The following is a 23,852-nucleotide window of genomic DNA, read 5'->3' as shown; positions in this document are numbered from 1 at the left end:
GCGAGGATCAGGATACAATAGCTTCAATTAGATATTAATTAGAGATGTAAGGAGTAATAGAATGAGGATAGCTCAGTAGGAAAATTCAGTGGAGAAAAGAGGCTGAGTAGCTTGGTTTACGTGGGGGACCAATAAAACTTCAAGACAAGAAGCTTGCACCACTTACGTAGGCCGCAGGCATCCTTCCGTTCTCCCGAAGGAGAGGAGACACTGAGGCCTCCCCGGTCGGATCTTAGAAGCCCAGGCAAAATTAGTAAGCTTGGTGGGTTCCGCGCTCCAGATGGAGACTCAGCCAGAGTGAGAGAGAGAGAGACATGGGGAGACCAGTATTTCGAGAAACTGATCCCAATTCTTTATTTTCCATGGTCTACTTTTATACACTGAGATGTTATGCAAAAGTCACGTGGCGTCAGCAGTCCTGACTTTTATTAAAGTCAGGTGCTTCATACAAATGTACACAGAGGTCTTAGGGGTGTTACATCATCTTCTGGCCAGGGGGGCCTGCTGAAAATTTATGACCCTCTCCTTGTGACAGTGGTCAGTCAACCAGAACACTTTTTTCTCCAAGGGTGATTATTCTTAAAACAGACGCCACCCAAATAAAGTTACATTCCTATAGGGTGAGGGTATAGTGGGTTTTAGTTAAGGAAAGAATTTACTTAGCCTAAGGTCTAACGTGATTTATATCAAAGGTTAATACTTATTCCTTCTATATATTCATTAATGTGTGTAAGGGCAGGGGATGTGGAGACTTAGCAACAAACATTGGCTCAACAAATGAAAAAACCCTTCACCAATACAATTTCTAATCAGCCCATTATACTTACACTAATAGTTTTCTAACTTTTCTAAGGAACCTGTTTTTAGAAGGTTTAAAGCATCTCGTGCCTCTCACGGTTGGGAGGCTATGAGCAATCACATGTGGCCGGACAAGCCTGTCAGGCAGGCCAGAGAAACTTCAGAGGAGTTTGTAGGTTAAAACACTCTTGTCACACCCAGGAGTTTTGATTAACTGGAGCTCTAGGTTAACTCCTTCTCCGAAAGAGGTGGTGGGGGACAGCCCCATGTAAAGTCAGAGGTGTACGGGAGAGCACAAAGTAGTAAAGTAGGCAGGCTCTGGTTATGGGGGTAGATGCTCGAGAATTTCCAGGGGGACTCCTGAGGCTCGATCCCGCCTTTGCATATGTCGAGCCTCCTTCCTCATGACCTTTGCCATGGGTGGAGTACCTCACGCTGGCCCCCAACAGTTTCCAAGGCAAACCATTCAATATCACAGTAATCTAAGTCTAGGCCCTGACCAGTAATGCTGAAGAAGCTGAACGGTTCTATGAAAACCTACAAGACCTTCTAGAACTAACACCCAAAAAAGATGTTCTTTTCATTATAGGGGACTAGAATGCAAAAGTAGGAAGTCAAGAGATACTTGGAGTAACAGGCAAATTTGACCTTGGAATATGGAATGAAGCAGGGCAAAGGCAAACAGAGTTTTGCCAAGAGAACACCCTGGTCATAGCAAACACCCTCTTCCAACAACACAAGAGAAGACTCTACACATGGACATCACCAGATGGCCAACACCGAAATCAGATTGATTATATTCTTTGCAGCCAAAGATGGAGAAGTTCTATACAGTCAGCAAAACCAAGACTGGGAGCTGACTGTGGCTCAGATCATGAACTCCTTATTGCCAAATTCAGACTTAAACTGAAGAAAGTGGAGAAAACCATTAGGCCATTCAGGTATGACCTAAATCAAACCCCTTATGATTATACAGTGGAAGTGAGAAATAGATTCAAGGGATTAGATCTGATAGAGTGCCTGAAGAAATATGGATGGAGGTTCATGACATTGTACAGGAGGCAGTGATCAAGACCGTCCCCAAGAAAAAGAAATTCAAAAAGGCAAAATGGTTGTCTGATGAGACCTTACAGATAGCTGAAAAAAAGAACAGAAGTGGAAGGAAAAGGAGAAAAGGAAAGATATACCCATCTGAATGCAGAGTTCCAACGAATAGCAAGGAGAGAGAAGAAAGCCTTCCTCAGTGATCAATGCAAAGAAATAGAGGAAAACAATAGAATGGGAAAGACTAGAGATCTCTTCAAGAAAATTAGAGATGCCAAGGAAACATTTCATGCAAAGATGGGCACAATAAAGGATAGAAATGGCATGGGCTTAAAAGCAGAAGATATTAAGAAGAGTTGGCAAGAATACACAGAAGAACTATACAAAACAGATCTTCATGACCTAGATAGTCATGATGGTGTGATCACTCACCTAGAGTCAGACATCCTGGAATGCGAAGTCAAGTGGGCCTTAGGAAGCATCACTAAAAACAAAGCTAGTGGAGGTGATGGAATTCCAGTTGAGCTATTTCAAATCCTAAAAGATGGTGCTGTGAAAGTGCTGCACTCAGTATGCCAGCAAATTTGGAAAACTCAGCAGTGGGCACAAGACTGGAAAAGGTCAGTTTTCATTCCAATCCCAAAGAAAGGCAATGCCAAAGAATGCTCAAACTACCACACAATTGCACTCATCTCACATGCTAGTAAAGTAATGCTCAAAATTCTTCAAGCCAGGCTTCACCAGTACATGAACCATGAACTTCCATATGTTCAAGGTGGATTTAGAAAAGCCAGAGGAACCAGAGATCAAATTGTTGACATCCACTGGATCATCGAAAAAGCAAGAGAGTTCCAGAAAAACATGACTGTGCCAAAGCCTTTGACTGTGTGGATCACAATAAACTGTGGAAAATTCTGAAAGAGATGGGAATACCAGACCACCTGACCTGCCTCTTGAGAAACCTGTATGCAGGTCAGGAAGCAACAGTTAAAACTGGACATGGAACAACAGACTGGTTCCAAATAGGAAAAGGAGTACGTCAAGGCGTATATTGTCACCCTGCTTATTTAACTGATATGAAAAGCACATCATGGGAAATGCTGGGCTGGATGAAGCACAAGCTGGAATCAAGACTGCTGGGAGAAATATCAATAACCTCAGATATGCAGATGACACCACCCTTAGGGCAGAAAGTGAAGAAGAACTAAAGAGCCTCTTGATGAAAGTGAAAGAGGAGAGTGAAAAAGTTGGCTTAAAACTCAACATTCAGAAAACAAAGATCATGGCATCTGGTCCCATAATTTAATGGCAAATAAATGGGAAACTGTGGAAACAGTGACAGACTTTATTTTTGGGGCTCCAAAATCACTGCAGATGGTAAATGCAGCCACGAAATTAAAAGACACTTGGTCCTTGGAAGAAAAGTTATGACCAACCTAGATAGCATATTCAAAAGCAGAGACCTTACTTTGCCAACAAAGGTCCATCTAGTCAAAGCTATGTTTTTTCCAGTGGTCATGTATGGATATGAGCGTTGGGACTATAAAGAAAGCAGAGCACTAAAGAATTGATGCTTTTGAACTGTGGTGTTGGAGAAGACTCTTGAGAGTTCCTTGGACTGCAAGGAGATCCAAGCAGTCCATCCTAAAGGAGATCAGTCCTGAATATTGATTAGGACTGATGCTGAAGCTGAAACTCCAATACTTTGGCCACCTGATGCAAAGAACCAACACATTGGAAAAGACTCTGATGCTGGGAAAGATTGAAGGCGGGAGAAGGGGACAACAGATGATGAGATAGTTGGATGGCATCTCAGACTCAATGGACATTAGTTTGAGTAAGCTTCAGGAGTTGGTGATGGATAGTGAGGCCTGGCGTGCTGCAGTCCATGGGCTTGCAAAGAGTCGGACATGACTGAGCAACTGAACTGAACTGACTGTCGGAACTCACTTTTCAATGCATGTGACTAGTGATAGAAATAAATACAGATGTGAATGTGTACTTGAGGTCCTGTCCACAGAGGCCCTGACTACAGTGATGCCCTAATAATAATGAGCACACCCAGTGCCCAGAGCATAGTTCGTAAATTTCTTTCTCCACTACAAGGAACCCGAACTCTCTAGAGAAGTGACTGATTTCAGGGTGTGGGCGGGGAAAGTATAAGGTGATCTTGAAATATTTTGTTGTACCAGAAAGTAAAGAAGTGTTTAAAGAATGATAGCAACACTTCAAAAGATAATGAGAACCATCTTGAAGGGGCTCCATTGGCGAAGGCTGGGACAAGTTGAACAACAAAATGAAGCAAATGATGGTGGATTATATCTAACTGAATGAAATAAGTGTGTTTGAATACATACTGATACATAAATAAGAGAATAATAAATGAGGAGAAGAAAAAGCTCTTTTTGCAGTAGAATGCCAGTTAATAAGGGTGGAAAAAATGATGGCATTAGGAAATGATCACTTGGCGACTAGCATAGTGATAATTAATCTGATCAAGAAAAGTCAGTGGAGGTAAAACTAATGGTGAAAGTTTGATGCGGAATTGGATCTTCACCGCCTCAAAGGACCTCTCCACACATACTTTTCTCACAGGGGAAAAACAGAAACTTAACAATGGAGAAAACAGGCAGACAAAACCTGAGTCAGAAGGTCAAAGTTAACATCCCCAGTAAGAACACACAGCAGCATCAGGTGCCACGTGTTAAGATGCAATGAGAAGCCTCCAGCACCACTTCTGTACTGTTCTTACCCTGAATCTAATAAGAGGAAACTTTGGATAAATTTAAACTAAGAGGCATTCCACATATTAACTGGCCTATAATTTTCAAGTGTTAGGACTTTTAAAAGTCAAGGAAACACTGAGAGACTACCTCAAATTAAAGATGACTAGAGAGATGGCGCACCTCAGTGTGCTTTGTTTATCCGCATGGATCTTTTTCTTCTAGAAAGGGCGTTATTAGGACAGTAGGCTACTGTTTGAACTGTGGTGTTGGAGACTCTTGACAGTCCCTTGAACAGCTGGGAGATCCAACCAGTCCATCCTAAAGGAGATCAGTCCTGAAAATTTATTGGAAGGACTGATGCTGAAGCTGAAAGTCCAATACTTTGGCCACCTGATGCAAAGAACTGACTCATTAGAAAAGACCCTGATTCTGGGAAAGATTGAAGGCAGGAGGAGAAGGGGACGACAGAGGATGAGATGGTTGGATGGCATCATCGACTCAATGGACATGAGTTTGAGCAAGCTCCAGGAGTTGGTGATGGACAGGATAGCCTGGTGTGCTGCAGTCCATGAGGTTGCAGAGTTGGACACAACTGAGCGACTGAACTGAACTGTATTAGAGTCTGTGAATTAGATGGTAGTAAGTGTAACAATGTAATTTACATTTGATGGCTGTATTGTGGTTTTGAAGGAGAATATCCTGATTTGTGTTCAGGGGTAATGGAATATTAGGTCATCAAGTTATCCTTGAGTAGTTCAGGGGAAAATGTTATTTGTAGTATTCTTGCAAAGATTATTTTAAAAATAAAAGATAAACATATAAAAGTGGAAAAATAAAATGGTGGTGGCTTCACTGGAAAATGAAGTTTCTTATGGTGACTTGTTTGAAGACAATTAAATTCAGAATGTAACTTTTTAGATGTCTTTAAGATTATCATTTGCATTCAAATGTCACTCCTCACTCTTTTATAATTTTTGAGATATCAGTAGTTGTGGAGGAAAACCATGGGTAAAATAATCCAAGGATACATTAAATTAAAATACAATAAGATCATCAGTAATAAACCATGATGAAATCAGATACCTCTGATATGATGCAATGAAACTAACACTTCCCCTCTGAAGTAGTCTTCCCCCTGTCCAGTATGACTGGGGGTTTCTCAGGTGGCTCAGTGGTAAAGAATCTGCCTGCCAACACAGGAGGCACAGGAGGTGTGGGTTGGATCCCTGGGCCAGGAAGATCCCCTGGAGGAGGAAATGGCAACTCACTCCAGTATTCTTGCTGGGATAACCCCACGGGCAGAGGAACCTGGTGGTTTATAGTCCATGGGGTCACAAAGACTCGGATGAAGCAACTGAGAACTCACACAGGCCGGTTTGGTTGCTCCTCACCTGTGGGCTTCTCCTGTGGCTCAGCTGGTAAAGAATCCACCTGCAATGTGGGAGGCCTGGGTTTGGTCCCTGGGTTGGGAAGATTCCCTGGAGAAGGGAAAGGCTACCCACTCCAGTATTCTGGCCTGGAGAATTCCATGGACTGTATAGTCCATGGGATCTCAAAGAGTCAGACACGACTGAGTGACTTTCACATAACTTCACCTTTGAGCACTGGACATGGGGCTCACCCAAACTGAGATGTGATGCCAGAGTGAAACAGATACCAAATTTTGAGGACTTAGTATGGTGAAAGAGTAATATACCTCAATAACAATTTTAATCCTTCTTAATAATTATAAATATAATGTATTAACAATTTACATCATTTGTATGTTGAAATGATGATATTTGAGATACATTGGGTTAAACTATATCAATAAAATCCATTTTACCCATTTCTTGGAAAATTTGAATTTAGAGATGTGGCTTACACTGTGTTGCTATTGAAACATGCTGGTCTTAGAGCCCCTTGAAGACAGAGAGGCTGCAACTCTTGGTCATATAAGCCATGTGTCCAGGAGAATGCATGGCTCACAGCTTGTCTCCATTAAATTTTTGTTATCCACCTGAGCAATGAATGACTGTAATATCTATTTTCAAAAAGATATGCAATTGCAGGCACATTAAGCTTCCTTCTATCAGTTATTCATAGGAAAAGAGACAGAAAAGAGATACACAAAACTGAAGAAGTTGGTTGCCTTGGGTGGTGTGATTACAGGCTGCTTGTTATATTTTTGAAACTTTCTGCAGAATTATTTCCTTCTCAGAATTTAAAGAATTTTCCTCCTTTTTAAGTTAAAGAATGAAGACAGAAATTGTGTTTGTTGTGTTCTTGTTTGTTTTTTTTGTTTGTTGTGGGGAGAAAAAGAGGCACATGTGAAGGAAATCTTCAAACACCATTGAGGCAATTCCAGTGGCCTTTTCCATGTGTATCTCTTGTTGGGCGTGGGGTGGGCATGATGATTCTTGAGAGTCGCAGTATGCCATGGTTAACAGCAGCCCGTTCTGGTGCTGGGTAGTAATCTCTTTGGCCCAGAGCAAGTAGAGCAAGTGAAGAAGATTTGATTATCTCCAGCTTCTGCAAGGAGCTGCAGTTGTTTCTCAAGGTCAGGTCAGGGAGCATCCTGAGGATGAATAATAACAGTCCTCTGAGAACATTCGATCCTGGCAACCATTTATAACCATATAAAGCTGATAATAAAATAATTCCAAAGTAAGTAAACAGTGGGTACATAAGTACCCTCTGAGATCAGTAAATCTGAGTGCATGAGCTGCCAGTGCAAGGAGCAGATTCAACTTCTTTTCTTCAAATGTCCCAATAATAAGGAGGATGGCAGCACATTTCATGGTTTTAAAGTGGAGGGTGGCGGCGGGTGGGGGAGAAAAGTGGCTCTAACACAAAGGCTAGAGGTGAGTGAAGTTCCCAGCCATTAAAAGACATTTAGACTGTGACACATTTCACCGAGTCAATGGATATTTGTTGAGCCCCTACTATGCGCTGTGAATGTTTTCCCTGGCTGATATAGCAGTAAACAATGCATACAACGTTCCATACCTTTATATTCTTGTGGGATAAATGAAAGCAATAAACATATGTAACTTAACATGTACCTTGTTAGATGGCTGTAAGTTCTAAGAAGAAAAATAAAGGGAGAAATGAGGGTAAGACCTAGTTGGAAGGGAGGCTGCAGTGTTAGATTAGTGGCCAGGGAAGGCCTCTGAGGAGATGGTATTTGAGTAAAGCAGAACCTGAAGGAGGTTTGGGAATAAAACATGTAGATCTTCTGGTAGAAAAACATCTCAAGAAAGAGAAGAGACATTGCAAGGGCCCTGAAGCAACAAGAGGCTTACGTGGCTTATCGGAGGAACAACAGTAGTTAACAAATGGCGGCAAGGCTAAAACCAAGAGAAGCCTCAGGAAAGTAGGAGACAGTGAAGCCAGAGCTTCGCTGTGGGGTCAGTTTGTGCCACCTTCCTGGTCAGGGTAAGGACCTCGGCTTTTACTCTGAGTGAACTGGAAAGACATTGTAGGATTCAGAGCCTGCAAATGAGATCTTAGATTATGCCTACCAGAAACTGGCTTCAGAATAGTTAAGCAGGGAAACCAGCTTTAGAGGCTTCTGCAGTAAGACAGAAGTTATGGTGGCTTGTATCAGGTGATAATTCTGGCAAATATAAGTGGTCATCTTCTGCACATATCTTGAAGGTAGATCTGATAAGTTTTGTTGACTTATTGGATATAAGGATGCAAAAGAAGTAGACGAATTGAGGAAGAGGAGGAAGATCTGAGAGTTTTTTGGAGTAAGCAAAGAGGAGTATGGATTTTGCCATTTATGGCGTTGGGGAGGACTATCGGAGGAGCAGTGTGACCAGGACAATCGGGTGCTCAATCCTGCATATGTTCCTACTGAAATGACTAGGAGAAATCCAAAGCTATGGAGACATCAAGTAGGAAGTTGTACATGTAAATCTGGAGTTCAGAGGAGAATTACAGATATGTAATTCTGGACCAATCTAGACAGCATATTAAAAAGCAGAGGCATTAATTTGCCAACAAAGGTCCATCTAGCCGAAGCTTTGGTTTTTCCAGTAGTCATGTATGGATGTGAGAGTTGTACTATAAAGAAGGCTGAGCGCTGAAGAATTGATGCTTTTGAAATGTGGTGTTGGAGAAGACTCTTTAGAGTCTCTTGGACTGCAAGGAGATCCAACCAGTCCATCCTAAAGGAAATCAGTCCTGGATGTTCTTTGGAAGCACTGATGCTGAAGCTGAAACTCCAATACTTTGGCCACCTGATGCAAAGAGCTGACTCATTGGAAAAGATGCTGATGCTGGGAATGGTTGAAGGTGGGAGGAGAAGGGGATGACAGAGGATGAGATGGTTGGATGGCATCACCGACTCAATGGACGTGAGTTTGAGTAAACTCCAGGAGTTGGTGATGGACAGGAAGGCTTGGCATGCTGCAGTCCATGGGGTTGCAAAGAGTCAGACACGACTCAGTGACTGAACTGAACTGAATTCTGGAGATATAAATCTGGGGTCATCAGTTTATAAATGATATATAAAACCTTGAGACTAGATGAGATAGATGGCATGAATGTAGATAGAGGAGAGAAGTCCCCAGAGGGATTCTGGGGATACTATACCCCTTAAAGATTGAAAGGTAAGGAATCTTCTCAGGGAAGAAACTTAGAAGGGGTAGCCATTAAGGGAGGAGAAGAATCCAGAGAGTGTGACACCCTGGGAGGTAATAAGAAAATATCTCAGGGGACGGGAGAGGTCAGCTGTGTCAAGAACTACTGACATGCTGTGTAGGATGAGGACTAAGTATTGACTCAGATTTGTAACTTGTAGGTCACTTGTAATTTTATAGTTAATACATTTTTGAGTGTGGTAGGGGAAAAAAATAAAAATGGGATGAGATAGCTGGAAGAAAGTGAGTATAGACAATTTCTTTGTTAGGTTTTGCTATTAAAAGGAGAGAAATTCAGTACTAACTAAAAGTGACGGGGAAACTTCTGTCTTCCATTTGGGGTGCAGAAAGCTGAAAAGAGATCCTTCTTACTCTTACACAACAAAAACAAAAAGGCAGATAATTGGCAAATTCACAGCTTTTCTTGAACTCTCGAGAGCTTAGGTCTCAGGGCCAAAACTCTATAAGGAAAGACTGGTGCTTCTGAAGAGAAGTGGAGTACAACCAGTGCTTGATTCACTGTAGCACATATTGGATTTCATGCAATGGTGTAAGGAAGCTTCAGCTACAAAGTTTAATAAATTCTAAATGCTGGATGTTGGCCAGCATGAAGTATGGATGCTGTGAGAACCGCAGACAAGAGGGTTGCTCAGAAACCTTTGCATTCTGTTCTCCATGGGGTGCTCATGAGAAAGACCGAAAGGCAAGTCTTTCCTGCAGTGAAGGCCCTCAGGAGAGGAAGATGTAACATCCCTGTTTCCTATTTTGCCTACTGATCAAAAGGCTCCAGCTTCTGTGATAAGGTTACCAAACTCTATTGCCTTCAGGCCACAGTTAAAAAACCCAATGCAGCTTTGAAAAAGGAACAACAGCAAAATATTCTATCCCTTGGTGGGAACAAAAAAGATGCCCTGGGCTTGACCATGAGAAATGTCCTGCTGCTGGTGGAGAAGCAGGAACAGTAAGAAGTGTCCACCTCTGAGATCCAGTGACATAGCATCTGGCAAAGACCAAAGCTGAGCCAGGACAACAGAGAATCTTCCCTGGTCTCCACCACCCGGCTAGCAGGCACTGAGTAACAGGTACTAGAGGTTTACTGCTGGGAGAGGGGTATAAGATATAAAGAGACCCTTTCTGAGGTGCAAGTGCAAAGAAAAGACCTGAAGTTGCAGGCAGAACAAACACCGAGGAAAACCCTCTTATTAATCAGCCCCCGCCCTAAAGGTGTTTGAAGCCTGTCATGTAGCGGAAATAAAAACAGCAAGAAGTCCCCAAAGCAGATCAATTCTCGACCAGGTTGACTCACAGAGTGCTTTCTCTTTTCCTGGGAGAAATGTCTATTCAAGTCCCGTGCCCAGTTTTAATAGACTTCTTTGTTTTTAGTTGTTGAATTGTTAAGAGTTCTTTATATATGCTGGATATTAACCCCTCATCAGATATATGATTTACAAATATATTTTTTCATTCCATGGGTTGCCTTTCACTTTGTTGAGTGTATCCTTTGAGGCAACAGTGTCTTTTTGGATTCAAAATAGCTTACCTTTATCTCAACTAAACTTCATGGCTTTTCTTGGTTTCATCCCTGTCTAGAATGCCCCCTTGCCTTCCTCTGTCTGGATAACTCCAATGCACCCTCAAAGACAGCAGATTTTGATAAGCATGTAAACTCTGTCCATTCTGTACTTTTAAACTCTGCATTCCGTGTTCAGAGTTATCCCTTTGTGACTGTTCAGTCACAGCTCAGCTGTTGAATCCACCTGGACTACTCTTCATTATGTTGACCTTCTTCTGTTTCCTCTTAGTACCAAACTCCTTCCTGGATCAGAGCCTTCACACTTGATGATCTATCAGAAATGCTCTCTCTCAACCTCTTTATCTGCCAAATTCTCATCACCCTTCAAGTTTAAATTTACATGTTAATTTCCTCAGGGAAGTTTTCCCTCACGCTAGAGACTTATATCAAGTTAAAGTGTTAAAGAGTTTCTCAGGACTCTATAATTGTCCTTCAAAACGTTTATTAAGATTGTAATTATTTATTTATTGTTGTAGGGTCTCTTGACAATGACATCTGTCTAGTTCTGACCATTCTAATTATTCCTTTTTGTTCTTAATCTTAATTTTTGATCTTAATAAAAGTAAGGACCTTGTCTCTCTTGTTTATCACGCATAGCACAGTGCCTGACATGGAGTAGATCAGTGTATAGGATAAAAGAATGAAATACAAAGACATAAAGAAGAGTTTCATTTAAGATGTGGGGGAACTGATAGTTAGAAAGTATTGGTATAATTATGAAATAAAAGCAGCACATAGTTTGCTTTTAAGTGTTCATTAGATAGGAATTAAAAAACAGTCCATCATTTTCAGAGGAGGGAAACTGAGCCCAGATTGCTTGTGACTTAATTCTGTTGTTACATAGCTAGTAAGTAACAGAATGAGGCAGCCTGAGAGTCTATGATTATAATACAGTGCTCTTTATAATACATGATTCAGTTTTGTAGCTCCAGAAAACGCTAAATGATAATGAAGTAAATGGACTTTGTATTAAGTTTATCATTTGCACAAGAATATGGAGAAGATCATCCTGAAATAGACCCCATGTCAATTTAGCCAGGTGTTCTAGAAGTTCTAGTAGTTTCTGATGTCAATTTTAAAAGTAAGTTCTATGTGAATCATCTTGCCCTAATGGCTTTCTTACTCATAAATTGATCCATAAATTTTGCATCAGTTTATATTTGCTGCCAGGCTGCACTCTGCATCAGTGGATTTTTAAAATGTATTATACACTTAGTAAATATGTGCTTCCTTTAATTGTGTCTCATTTGCACTGCTCAGGGAACAGAGGTTTAGAGAAGCAGTCTGCGAGTGTGGAAAGAGTGTGGGTCTTAGATCTTGGGTTTGAATCCCAACTCTGACCTCCAAACCTTTGTTCTCTTATCTCAGAAATGCAGAGCTATTAATATCTACATGCTAACATAGGTGAAATGAATTAATGTACGTAAAAGGCATGACGGAAAAGTAATCATTTAATATTAGTTTCATTTTCAGCCTAGTCTTTATAAGTTTGGCAAACTAATCATTTCACTAATATCTGTTCTGATTTTAGATTTTGATCATGGATCTTTCAACTCAATCTTTCCATATAGCAGAGTCTGAAACTCTTTAGTTCCTATCTTCACAATAATACCTGCCTTTGTATTTCTGACCAATGTAATTATTCTTTTTTGATCTTCTCTACTTCTGATGTATCCTTGCTGCTGCTGCTGCTAAGTCGCTTCAGTCATGTCCGACTCTGTGCAACCCCAGAGATGACAGCCCACCAGGTTCCCCCGTCCCTGGGATTCTCCAGGCAAGAACACTAGAGTGGGTTGCCATTTCCTTCTCCAATGCATAGAAGTGAAAAGTGAAAGTGAAGTCGCTCAGTCATGTCCGACTCTTAGCAACCCCATGGACTGCAGCCTACTAGGCTCCTCCGTCCGTGGGATTCTCCAGGCAAGAGTACTGGAGTGGGGTGCCATTGCCTTCTCCAGATATATCCTTATAACATCTTAATCAATGTTCCAGGTGTGGGCCACCAAAATTTAATAGAAGGTAGGGCTAAGTTTGTCAGGGTACCTGTTGATGATTGACTGTTATACACATTAAGAAAGAACTTTTCATAAAATTGATAACTAGGGATTCAACCATTTACTTCTTAAGTATTTATTGTTCATCTTCATTTCTTAAACATAAATTAAGGTTGCCCAATTCAGCAAATAAAAATACAGGATGCCCCGTTAACTGGGTATCTTGTATTTTATTTGGCCGCCCTACCATAGATAAGAGATAATCTCTCTATAAGTAAAAAAGATCAAGATACAGTTTCTATTCTAAGAAATTTTTCTAAAAAACAAATTAAGGATATAGGCATGGACTTGGAGATAGACAATCTGGTGATACAGGGAAAGAAAGGGTTGCAGGTGGATGGTGTACAAGTTCATAGGGCTGCCATAACAAAGGACTGCAGAACTGGTGACTTAGTATTACAGAAATTGATTTTCTTGTAGTTCTGGAGGTAGAAGTCTGAATTCAGAGCATCAGCAGGGTTTATTCTTTCTGCCGGGGAGTCGATTCCAGGCCTCTCTCTTGTAGCTTCAGGTAATAGCCCCATATCCTTGGTTTGCAAATGCATCGCTCCATTTTCTGCTAAGTCTTTACATGTTATTCTCCCTGTATATGTCTTTTCCTCTCCTTCTAAGGACACCGAGCCTACTGGATGAGGGCCCACTTAATGACTTCATTTTTAACTTGATTACATCTGCAAAGACCCTATTTAAAAATAAAGTCACATTAAAAAGCACCAGAGGTTAGGATTTCAACATATCTTTTTGGAGGACACAACTCAACCCTTTGCAGGGTATCTGTTATTTTATTTGGCAACATTACCATAGATAAGAGATAAGCTTTCTATAAGAAAAAAGATTAAGATATGGTTATTGATATGCTTTAAAGTTTATGAAAGGGGTAATCTGTTGTGGGGAGGAATGATGAAAAAGGCCCATAGTAGTGTCAAGAATTAATTGAGCTTGACTCTGAAGGGAGGGGAGAACTTGCTGGAGAGGGGGAGAAGGGCTGGAAGTGGATGATGAATAAGAGAAGAGGGAAAGGACTCATTTTCCAGGAAAGGAAGATATTTGCTCTAATTTACTAAGGATAATCACAATCAGGCTGCAAACTCTGAGAAAAGCAACAATAATTAAACTTCCTCAGCTCAGAAAAGCAACCGTGTTTTTATGAGACAGATTTTATTGGTGTCCAATCTTCCTTTCATCTCTAAACTTCAAATTGCTCAGTGTTAATTTGGTTTTGGCAACAACCCCAGAGACACTAGAGGGACAACAAGCCTGGGAAGCTCCTATAGGCAACCTCTGTGTATTAATGCATACATATGGAATTTAGAAAAATGGTGCAGATGGACCTATTTGTAGGGCAGGAATAGAGAGACAGACATAGAGAATGGACCTGTAGACACAGGGGAAGAAGGGGAGGGTGGGATGAATTGGGAGAGTAGCATTGACGTATATACACTCAGTTCAGTTCAGTTCAGTCGCTCAGTCGTGTCCAACTCTTTACGACTCCATGAATCACAGCACGCCAGGCCTCCCTGTCCATCACCAACTCCCGGAGTTCACTCAAACTCATGTCCATCGAGTCGGTGATGCCATCCAGCCATCTCATCCTCTGTCGTCCCCTTCTCCTCCTGCCCCCAATCCCTCTCAGCATCAGAGTCTTTTCCAATGAGTAAACTCTTGGCATGAGGTGGCCGAAGTACTGGAGTTTCAGCTTCAGCATCAGTCCTTCCAATGAACACCCAGGACTGATCTCCTTTAGGATGGACTGGTTGGATCTCCTTGCAGTCCAAGGGACTCTCAAGAGTCTCCTCCAACACCACAGTTCAAAAGCATCAATTCTTCTGTGCTCAGCTTTCTTTATAGTCCAACTCTCACATCCATACATGACCACTGGAAAAACCATAGCCTTGACTAGACGGACCTTTGTTGGCAAAGTAATGTCTCTGCTTTTGAATACGCTATCTAGATTGGTCATAACTTTCCTTCCAAGGAGTAAGCGTCTTTTAATTTCATGACTGCAATCACCATCTGCAGTGATTTTGGAGCCCCCCCACCCAATAAAGTCTGACACTGTTTCCACTGTTTCTCCATCTATTTCCCATGAAGTGGTGGGACCAGATGCCATGATCTTAGTTTTCTGAATGTTGAGCTTTAAGCCTACCATGTGTAAAATAGCTAGCTAGTGGGAAGCTTCTGTCTAGCACAGGGAGCTCAGCTCAGTGCTCTAGAGGAGTGATGGGAGGGTGGGAGGGAGGCACAAGAGGAAGGGGATGTATGTATACTTGTAGTTGATTCACTTTGTTGTACAGCAGAAACTAACACAACATTGTAAAGCAATTACCCTCCAATAAAAGATAGTGATAGAAAAGAAGGGAAATCTAATAACCAGGATGAGCTCTTGCCTATTTGTTTTCAAGTTGCCATTTCCCCTTGTTGCTCTCCCTCGGAGTCACCAAAGAAGGAGGTGCGAACACAGGGATGGATAGTGAAATGAGCCTCTTGAATTTTTGCATTACTTAAAGTTCTGTGATATTTTCTGTCAACAGAAATATGAGTTTGTAAGGCTAATATCCACAGATCTGTGTGTGTTAGTTACTCAGTCGTGTCCGACTCTTTGTGACCCCACGAACTGTAGCCTGCCAGGCTTCTCTGTCCATGGAGTTCTCCAGGCAAGAATACTGGAGTGGATTGCCATTCCCTTCCCCAGAGGATCTTCCTGACCCAGGGATTGAACCCTGGTCTCCTGCATCGCAGACAGATTCTTTATCACTTGAGCCACAGGTAAGTCCACAGATCTACTTATGTTATATTGTCAGTTGTCCAGATAAACCACCACAACTGGTTTCTTGGAGACTGAAAAGGCCAGATGTACTCAGTGAGAAAATAAGGATATGCCAGCTTTCCATTCAATATATTATTGTTTACAAAATTAATTTTTAATAAAAGCATGAACATGAATATTTTAAGGAATTATTATATTGTTGAATCTATGTGTAGTTTTGTGCAAGAGTTAATCAATCAATTATGATTAACAAAAGACCTAGGCCCGATTGCATACCTCATCTATAATCTGCAACTAATATCAGGAAAGCTTCTGCTGTCTTGGTTCTTTCCAGGTAAATCTGATTCTGCAGAACTCCAGGAACTCTGTGATCCCAGCACTTTGGCCATTGACCAAGCCCCTGGAGCCTTCCTTCTTATCATATGAAAGGATAACCACTTTTCACTTATCAAGGGAAAGGTGGCATTTGTCTTTCTAAGTTTTAAGGATCTCCCCAGGTTCTTTTCTTAATTCCAACTTTCCTAGCTTGTGTTAAAATTCTACATCCCCAGGTTATTTGTGATAAATATGCACAGAGCTGGGCTCCTTATCTGTACAAAAGGAATAGCAACTCAGGATTTTAAAAAAAAACACAATCCTCCTTTCCCCTATGGGCCTAAAAAACTTCTTTTTTATTCAAAAACTTCTTAAAAACATATAAAGGAGAAGGGAAAACAACCCAGAATATCACCACTTAAAGGCAGCTGTTATCAGTATTTTAGTTTATATCCTCCCAATCTTGCTGTTTCCTGCATATTTTATTTTGTAAACTAGTTGCATTTGTATTCTCTCTAAAACAGTGTGTGTGTGTATGTGTGTGAATATATATTTTTTTTAACCTAAAGCTGTTCATCAGAAATGACAGCAAGGTGGTCATGAATGCAGGAATGTGAAGACAGGGTGTGTGGGTTCAAATTCTTGCCTGAAGGTACATGTGTGCTCAGGCATGTTCGACTCTGTGATGCTATGAACTCTAGCCTACAAGTCTCCTCTGTCCATGGGATTCTCCTGGCAAGAACACTGGAGTGGGTTACCATTTCCTCCTGCAGGGAATCTTCCTGACCCAAGCAGGGATTGAACCCATGCATCCTGCGTCTCCTGCATGGACAGATGGATTCTTTAGTATTGAGCCACCTGGGAAGCCTTTATGCCTCTGTTTTTGCAAACTTGAGGAAATAATTCAGCTTCTTTAAATCTTAGTTCCTTCATCCACAAAACAGTCTTGAGATAAACATCTTTGTGTGAAAAGACTTTTCTGTAGTTCAGTGTGTTTTCTGAATTATCTTATTTCCAAAAAGTAGTATGACTGGGTCAAGCAGGATGAACATACTGTAAATTTCTTTCCAAAGGGGTTGTAGCTATTTAAGTTTCCATCAGCAGGGTATGACTGTGACCGTTTCACTGCACCCCTGCCAGCAGATAGCATATTTGTGTGTGTGCATGTGTGTGTATATAACATAATTTGATAGAAACATTGGTTTCTCAGTCTTTGATTACCAAAGGATTTAAATAGTTGTTGCTGCTGCGTCGATTCAGTCGTGTCCGACTCTGTGCAACCCCACAGATGGCAGCCCACCAGGCTGCTCTGTCCCTGGGATTCTCCAGGCAAGAATATTGGAGTGGGATGCCATTTCCTTCTCCAGTGCATTCACGCATGCTAAGCCACTTCAGTTGTGTCCGACTCTGCACGACCCTATGGACAGCAGCCCTTCAGGCTCCACTGTCCACAGGATTTTCCAGGCAAGAATATTGGAGTAGGTTGCCATTTCCTTCTCCCAAATAGTTGTTATGGCATGATTATTTTTAAGGCAGTTTAACTCTGAAATTTATTTGAGTACTATGGAGTGAGTGTGGCAACCCACTCCAGTACTCTTGCCTGGAAAATCCCAAGGACGGAGGAGCCTGATAGGCTGCAGTCCATGGAGTCGCTAAGAGTTGGACACGACTGAGCGACTTCACTTTCACTTTTCACTTTCATGCATTGGAGGAGGAAATGGCAACCCACTCCAGTGTTCTTGCCTGGAGAATCCCAGGGACGGGGGAGCCTAGTGGGCTGCCGCCTATGGGGTCGCACAGAGTTGGACACAACTGAAGCAACTTAACAGCAGCAGCAGCATGGAATGAATGAGAGCTTAAATTGATTTGCTCCAACAAGAGCAGGAGGACTTCCCTGGTGGCTCAGATGGTAAAGAATCTGCCTGCAATGTGGGAGACCTGGGTTCAGTTGCTGGGTCAAGATCCCCTGGAGAAAAGAATGGCAACCCACTCAAGTATTCTTGCCTGAAGAATTCCATGGATAGAGGAGCTTTGTGGGCTACAGTCCATGGTGTTGCAAGGAGTTGGACCTGATTGAGCGACTAACACACACTCAACAACAACAATAGGGCTGGAGGAATCTGTAGGCTTATACAAAGTAGGAGCTCGTCAGAGACAATACAAATTTTTATAACTACCGTGGTGACTTCAGGAATGTTTTTACTGCCTTATACCTTGCTTGATCTTATTCCCTAGATTGTTTATCCTGCTTTGTTAAATATTTGCCAAGTGAGGTAACATATTAGATGAGTGTGAACCATCCGTTTATCCAAACGTGATCTCCCAAGGAACCACATCTCGCAATATTTATACCCTTTTGTAGTCTCTCCCTGAGTAACACAAGGAATACCACAGAAGTGGTATTGCATTGCATACCTTCTGAGGCTGGGTCATAAGAAGACTGGTGGTTTACACCTGGTGGTCTCTTGGAAGGAACATGCTCTTAGATGAAAAACCAGCTATCACTCTGAAACTGCCATGCTGTGAGGAACAGCAGCCAGCAATGGAGGGAGGTCACGTGGAAAGACATGTCCAGTTCCTAGCTTTTCAAATCTTACAGCTGAAAGCCCAGAAATGTGAGTGTAGAAGTCATGTTGAACATTAAAGTCCAGTCAGATTTTCAGATAACTCTGGTCCCTGCTACTGTGTAACCACGACCACATGAGTGATCAGAAGTGATTACAACCCAGATGAACCCAGTCAACTCACAGAACTGTGAGGGATAATAATAAATCATTGTTTTAAGCCTCTAACCTTTAGAGTGGTTTGTTGTGTAACAGTAGAAAACCAACACAGTGAATTAACACAGAGGAAACACAAGCACTTTGGTTTGATATATTCCTTCTTTAAAAATTAGCAACAAGTGAACTTTGGAGTTGTCACTGATAGTTTTTGTCAAAGTGAAAATGCAGTAACAGGAGACAACATTCCAAATTAACTGATGAGAATAAGAAATGAATAGGACATAAAATTTCACATGGAGTTGGTGGTAGGGAGAATTAAAAGAGACCCGGTAAAATGGTCAGTAAGAATCAGTTGGATACAATACGCAAGTCAAGGCTTACAGTCACTTGAGAATTTGTGGAGTCTAAAAGATAGGATATTTTGAAAGGATCAAGTGTTAAATGACTATTTGGCCTTGAATATTTGTTCCCCTATAGATTAGATGGATCTTTGTTTCTGGCTCTTATAGAATGAGGGGCAGGCAATACTGGAAGGCAGTGTTGATATATTGATTTCACATATATTGATTTCAAATTTGGGTAATTTAGTAATATAATGCTATGTATTTCTGTGCCAATAGTGTTTTTAAAAAATATTATATTTGTGAGTTTTGGGGCAAGCACTAGCTCCAAATTTTATTATATTATTTAATTTGCTTTATTTCTACTTTGCAAACCTATATAAGTAATTGGTATTTAAGATTATATACTAGAGCTACATAGGATATAGCAGAATTCAATTGACTTAAAATATACTAAGTGATAATATGAAGAACATTCATTTCATTTAGCGTTTTAGTCACTATCTTTTTGGTAGCCCCAAACTATCGTGAGTTTATGAATATTTTTGAGGAAGATGGATGGACAAGTTTATGCAGAAGAAATTCTCTTGAAATGTCACTAATGAAGCCATCAACCAATGTTCTGGACAGTTGAGAAGCCAGACCCAACTCCCCTGAGATTTCTTTTGAGAGATGAGATCTCAATATAAAAATTATTATTGAGAGACCTTCACATTGAATATATTACCACTTTCTCTCTACTTTCAGTTTGCAGTCAAAATTATCTGTTGCTCCAGTGCACACTGCTTATTTTTTAAAAGAGTTTTGTTAAGATTTTTACTACATGGACTTAATTATGTAATTGTGCAACAGATCTGGTAACTGCTTCAGAGGAACCATTTTGATCTATGAGGTGCCTAAGATAGTCTTTAAAGAACATCTAATTCCATAATTACAATGCCTAATAGACTAGAAAAATAGGTAGCAGGAATATCTTTGGAGCCATAAGAGAAACCTTATGGCCTTTAGCTAGGGCATATAATATCAGTTATGAAAATAGCCGAACCATTATGACATTATGTAACAGCATGTAATGGCAAAGGAGATATTAATGCTGGATAAAATAAGTTTTATATGCATTTTTTTTCTTTTGACATAAACAAATTTATTTAATTAAAAAATATAAACTCAATTGAAAGTATCTTTATGTTGTGAGAAAGAAAATACTATAATATTTTAGATACAGAATGACAGAGATATTTGAAAGAGAAGTTTTAAAAGATTGTAAATATATCAAATTAGCTATATAAATGCCTATTAATTTCAAAACTATATAAAAAAACCAGTTAATATTTCAAAGACAGATAATTTAAAGTAGTATATTCATATATTTGAATCTGGTGTACTATTCTTTCTGGATAGTAATGAAAAAAAAGTCAAGAATAAAACTAAAACATGCCAGAACCTTCAAATACTGTGATTACTTTAGCCATATGCTGGGGGTGAAGGTTCTGTTGAAATCTGGGTAGTTCATGAGAAGAAAAAGTGAATTTTAATCAAGGTCCATGTTGTTCAAACATTTTGCTGTTGTGATATCTTTCCTTAATATACTAACATTTTGATTCTATTTTATATAACTGATAAAAACATGTTTTGGTTGTTGTGGGCAAAAGACTTTTTTGGTCATATGTTTTAAAGGATATATTTTACCAAGAAAAGCCCAGAGTCTATCAAAGTATAACCCATTCACTATAAAATGGGTTTTAAAGTGAAACCCATTAAAAATTTCACACCAAAGGTTATATCTGGTGATAAAACAAACAAAGACAGGACGTGATTGGCAATGGATCCTGACACATACCAAATCTACTTGCCCTTTGCTTTCTATTATTTTTGTTTGGTTTGCATGAAAACTAATACATATGTGGGGTGTCTGGCATAAGCATAGGCTTATATTCTCTGAGACCCACTGGTATGTAGGGAAATAGCTGGCATTTGTAAATGAGCATTTCAAATGTTTCATAGAGCCAGCAATTTGGGGGAAAGTTTTTTTCAAGGAAGTTTTATGATAAAATTATGCAAGTTTTGGTTGTGAAAAATATTTAAACAGTGCATTTTTAAATTCACCTAGGGACAGTTATGAAAATATGGCCAAAGTGTTTACATGCCTTTGTGTTATACCTTATTTTAAAAAATCAAGTTTTGCTTGATATGTATAAACTCCCTATCCTTACATGTCTTTTCTTCCCCCCAGTATTTGAATGGCATTCAAAACCCACAATGTTGGATTGAGTTCTGCACATGGGAATATTCATATTTAACATCTCAAGCAAATATGACATCATTTTTTGAGACTGAAACTATTGCCTTAACTAATATGTATCAGTTCATTATTCAAGATAGACAGCATGTATGAACTATGTTTCACATATGTGAGCCCCACATGGTGGGGCTAATACTTAAAGCCCTCATCAGCTAACCCTCATCAGCATTCTCAAATAAAATACATCAACCACAAGCACAATGGCACATCCTGTGTAATGTCATTCTTTTACTAAATAAAAAGTAAGAAAATTCTGGATATGACCATGAGGGAGTAATAGTATCAGATTTACTTTCTTATGTTAATCAACTAAGAAACCGGACATATATAAAGCAGTTGATATCAGATATCACATGACAGACTGCACATGATTATTATCCCTGATTATAAGTTTAGCTGTGGGCTTCCAGGGGATTCAGACAGTAAAGAATCCACCTGCAATGCAGGAGACTGGGTTTGATCCCTGGGTTGGAAAGATCCCTTGGAGAAGGGAATGGCTACCCATTCCACTATTCTTGCCTGGAGATTTCCATGGACAGAGGAGCCTGGTGGGCTACAGTCCCTGGGGTCGCAAAAATCAGACACTGAGTGACTAACACTTTCACTTTCTTCCACATAAGGCAGTGTACTTCACAGAGCATGTATACCCTCTGCTATACAGGGACAGAGGAAGCAGATTAATGCCATGGAATCTCACTGAGTTTTAGAGACATTGATTGGAATTTAGGGAGGCCAAAATGTTGGCACAAAGGGAGTTCACAAAGACAGAGCTTGGAAGATCTGCAGAAATATCCCCTTGAATCTTTGGCAGAGTATCAGTCTGCTCATGTAGGAGAATAAACTATCCAAACCTAGAGAAAGAACCACTGGAAATAAATTCAGGCTAACAGTTCCTGAAGCTAACCATGGACTGAGAATAGTTTCTGTTTGTGTCAATCAGAATAAGTGAGATTTCATAATATATGATGCATTGGATAAAATACTTAGAAGAAAATTATCTTAGATGTAGGGTCAAATTATGTCTAGAATAATGACCTAACCTAACAAAGCTTCAAAGCAATCCTATACAGAAACAAAATAATACCAGGTAATCTAAGTGCATCCCAGAAAAGAGGTCAACACTATATAGAGGAATACAACAAAATCCTCCACACAACAACATAAAATTCACAGCGGCCTGCATACAAAAGACAATTGGAAGGCATACAAAGAATTAGGAAATTATGACTGATAACTAAAAAAAAATCAGTCTTTCAGACTCAGGAATAACAGGGGTGATCAAATTAGCAGACAAAGATGTTAAAAATAACTATTATAAATATACTACATATTCACAGGTTGAGGTTGAGAGATTTAGAAGATATCAGTTCAGTTCAATTCAGTTGCTCAGTTGTGTCCAATTCTGCAACCCCATGGACTGCAGCATGCCAGACTTCCCTGTCCATCACCGACTCCTAGAGTTTGCTCAAACTCATGTTCATCGAGTCGGTGATGCCATCCAATCATCTCATCCTTTATCGTCCCCTTTTTCTTCTCCTCCTGCCTTCTATTTTCCCTAGCATCAGGGTCTTTTCCAATGATTCAGTTCTTCACACCAGGTGGCTAAAGTATTGGAGTTTCAGCCTCAGCATCAATCCTTCCAATGAATATCCAAACTGATTTCCTTTAGGATTGACGGGTTTGATCTCCTTGCAGTCCAAGGGACTCTCAAGAGATTTCTCCAACACCGCAGTTCAAAAGCATCAATTCTTCTGTGCTCAGCTTTCTTTATAGTCCAACTCTCACATCCATATATGACTACTGGAAAAACCATAGCTTTGACTAGTCAGACCTTTGTTGGCAAAGTAATGTCTCTGCTTTTGAATATGCTGTCTAGGTTGGTCATAGCTTTTCTACCAAGGAGCAAGTGTTTTTTTTTTTTTTTTTTTCTTGGCTCTGAAAAGAGCCTTTGGGTTTGATAGCTCCTAAAAACATTTACTTGGAACTGGTGTATTTGGTGACAGCCTTGGTGCCCTCAGACACGGCATGCTTGGCCAGCTCCCCAGGCAACAGAAGGCGCACAGCGGTCTGGATCTCCCTGGATGTGATGGTTGAGCGCTTGTTGTAATGCGCCAGGCGCGATGCCTCTCCTGCGATACGCTCAAAAATATCGTTGACGAAGGAGTTCATGATGCCCATGGCTTTGGACGAGATGCCAGTGTCCGGGTGTACCTGCTTCAGCACCTTGTACACGGAGTAGCTCTCCTTGCGGCTGCGCTTGCGCTTCTTGCCGTCCTTCTTCTGTGCCTTGGTCACCGCCTTCTTAGAGCCGTTCTTCGGAGCAGGAGCAGATTTAGCCGGCTCAGGCATGATAGAAGAATGACAGACAAAATAAACTGACAGAGAAAACTGAGGAGGTGTGTCTTTTAATTTCATGGCTTGAAGTCATCATCTGCAATGATTTTGGAGACCAAGAAAATAAAGTTTCCATTGTTTCCCTATCTATTTACCATGAAGTGATGGGACTTTACTTCATGAATGAATGCCATGAACGGATGCCATGATCTTAGAAGATATAAACAGACTCAAATGAAACTTCTAGAAA

The 23,852-nt window shown here is 40.5% G+C and overlaps 1 protein-coding gene across 1 annotated transcript; it reads right to left on the bottom strand.

The window, feature by feature from the left end:
* Positions 1–23,221: 23,221 nt before the first annotated feature.
* Positions 23,222–23,651, bottom strand: LOC133235966 (histone H2B type 1-C/E/F/G/I-like). The gene has a single exon (XM_061397730.1). It carries the CDS (start codon positions 23,615–23,617, stop codon positions 23,243–23,245), a length of 375 nt encoding a protein of 124 aa, XP_061253714.1. The 5' UTR covers positions 23,618–23,651; the 3' UTR covers positions 23,222–23,242.
* Between the last annotated feature and the right edge of the window lie 201 nt (positions 23,652–23,852).

This window comes from Bos javanicus, chromosome 23 (assembly GCF_032452875.1).
Source record: "Bos javanicus breed banteng chromosome 23, ARS-OSU_banteng_1.0, whole genome shotgun sequence".
In the NCBI taxonomy this organism is placed as follows: Eukaryota; Metazoa; Chordata; class Mammalia; order Artiodactyla; family Bovidae; genus Bos; species Bos javanicus.
This window is presented reverse-complemented; position numbering and strand designations above follow the sequence as displayed.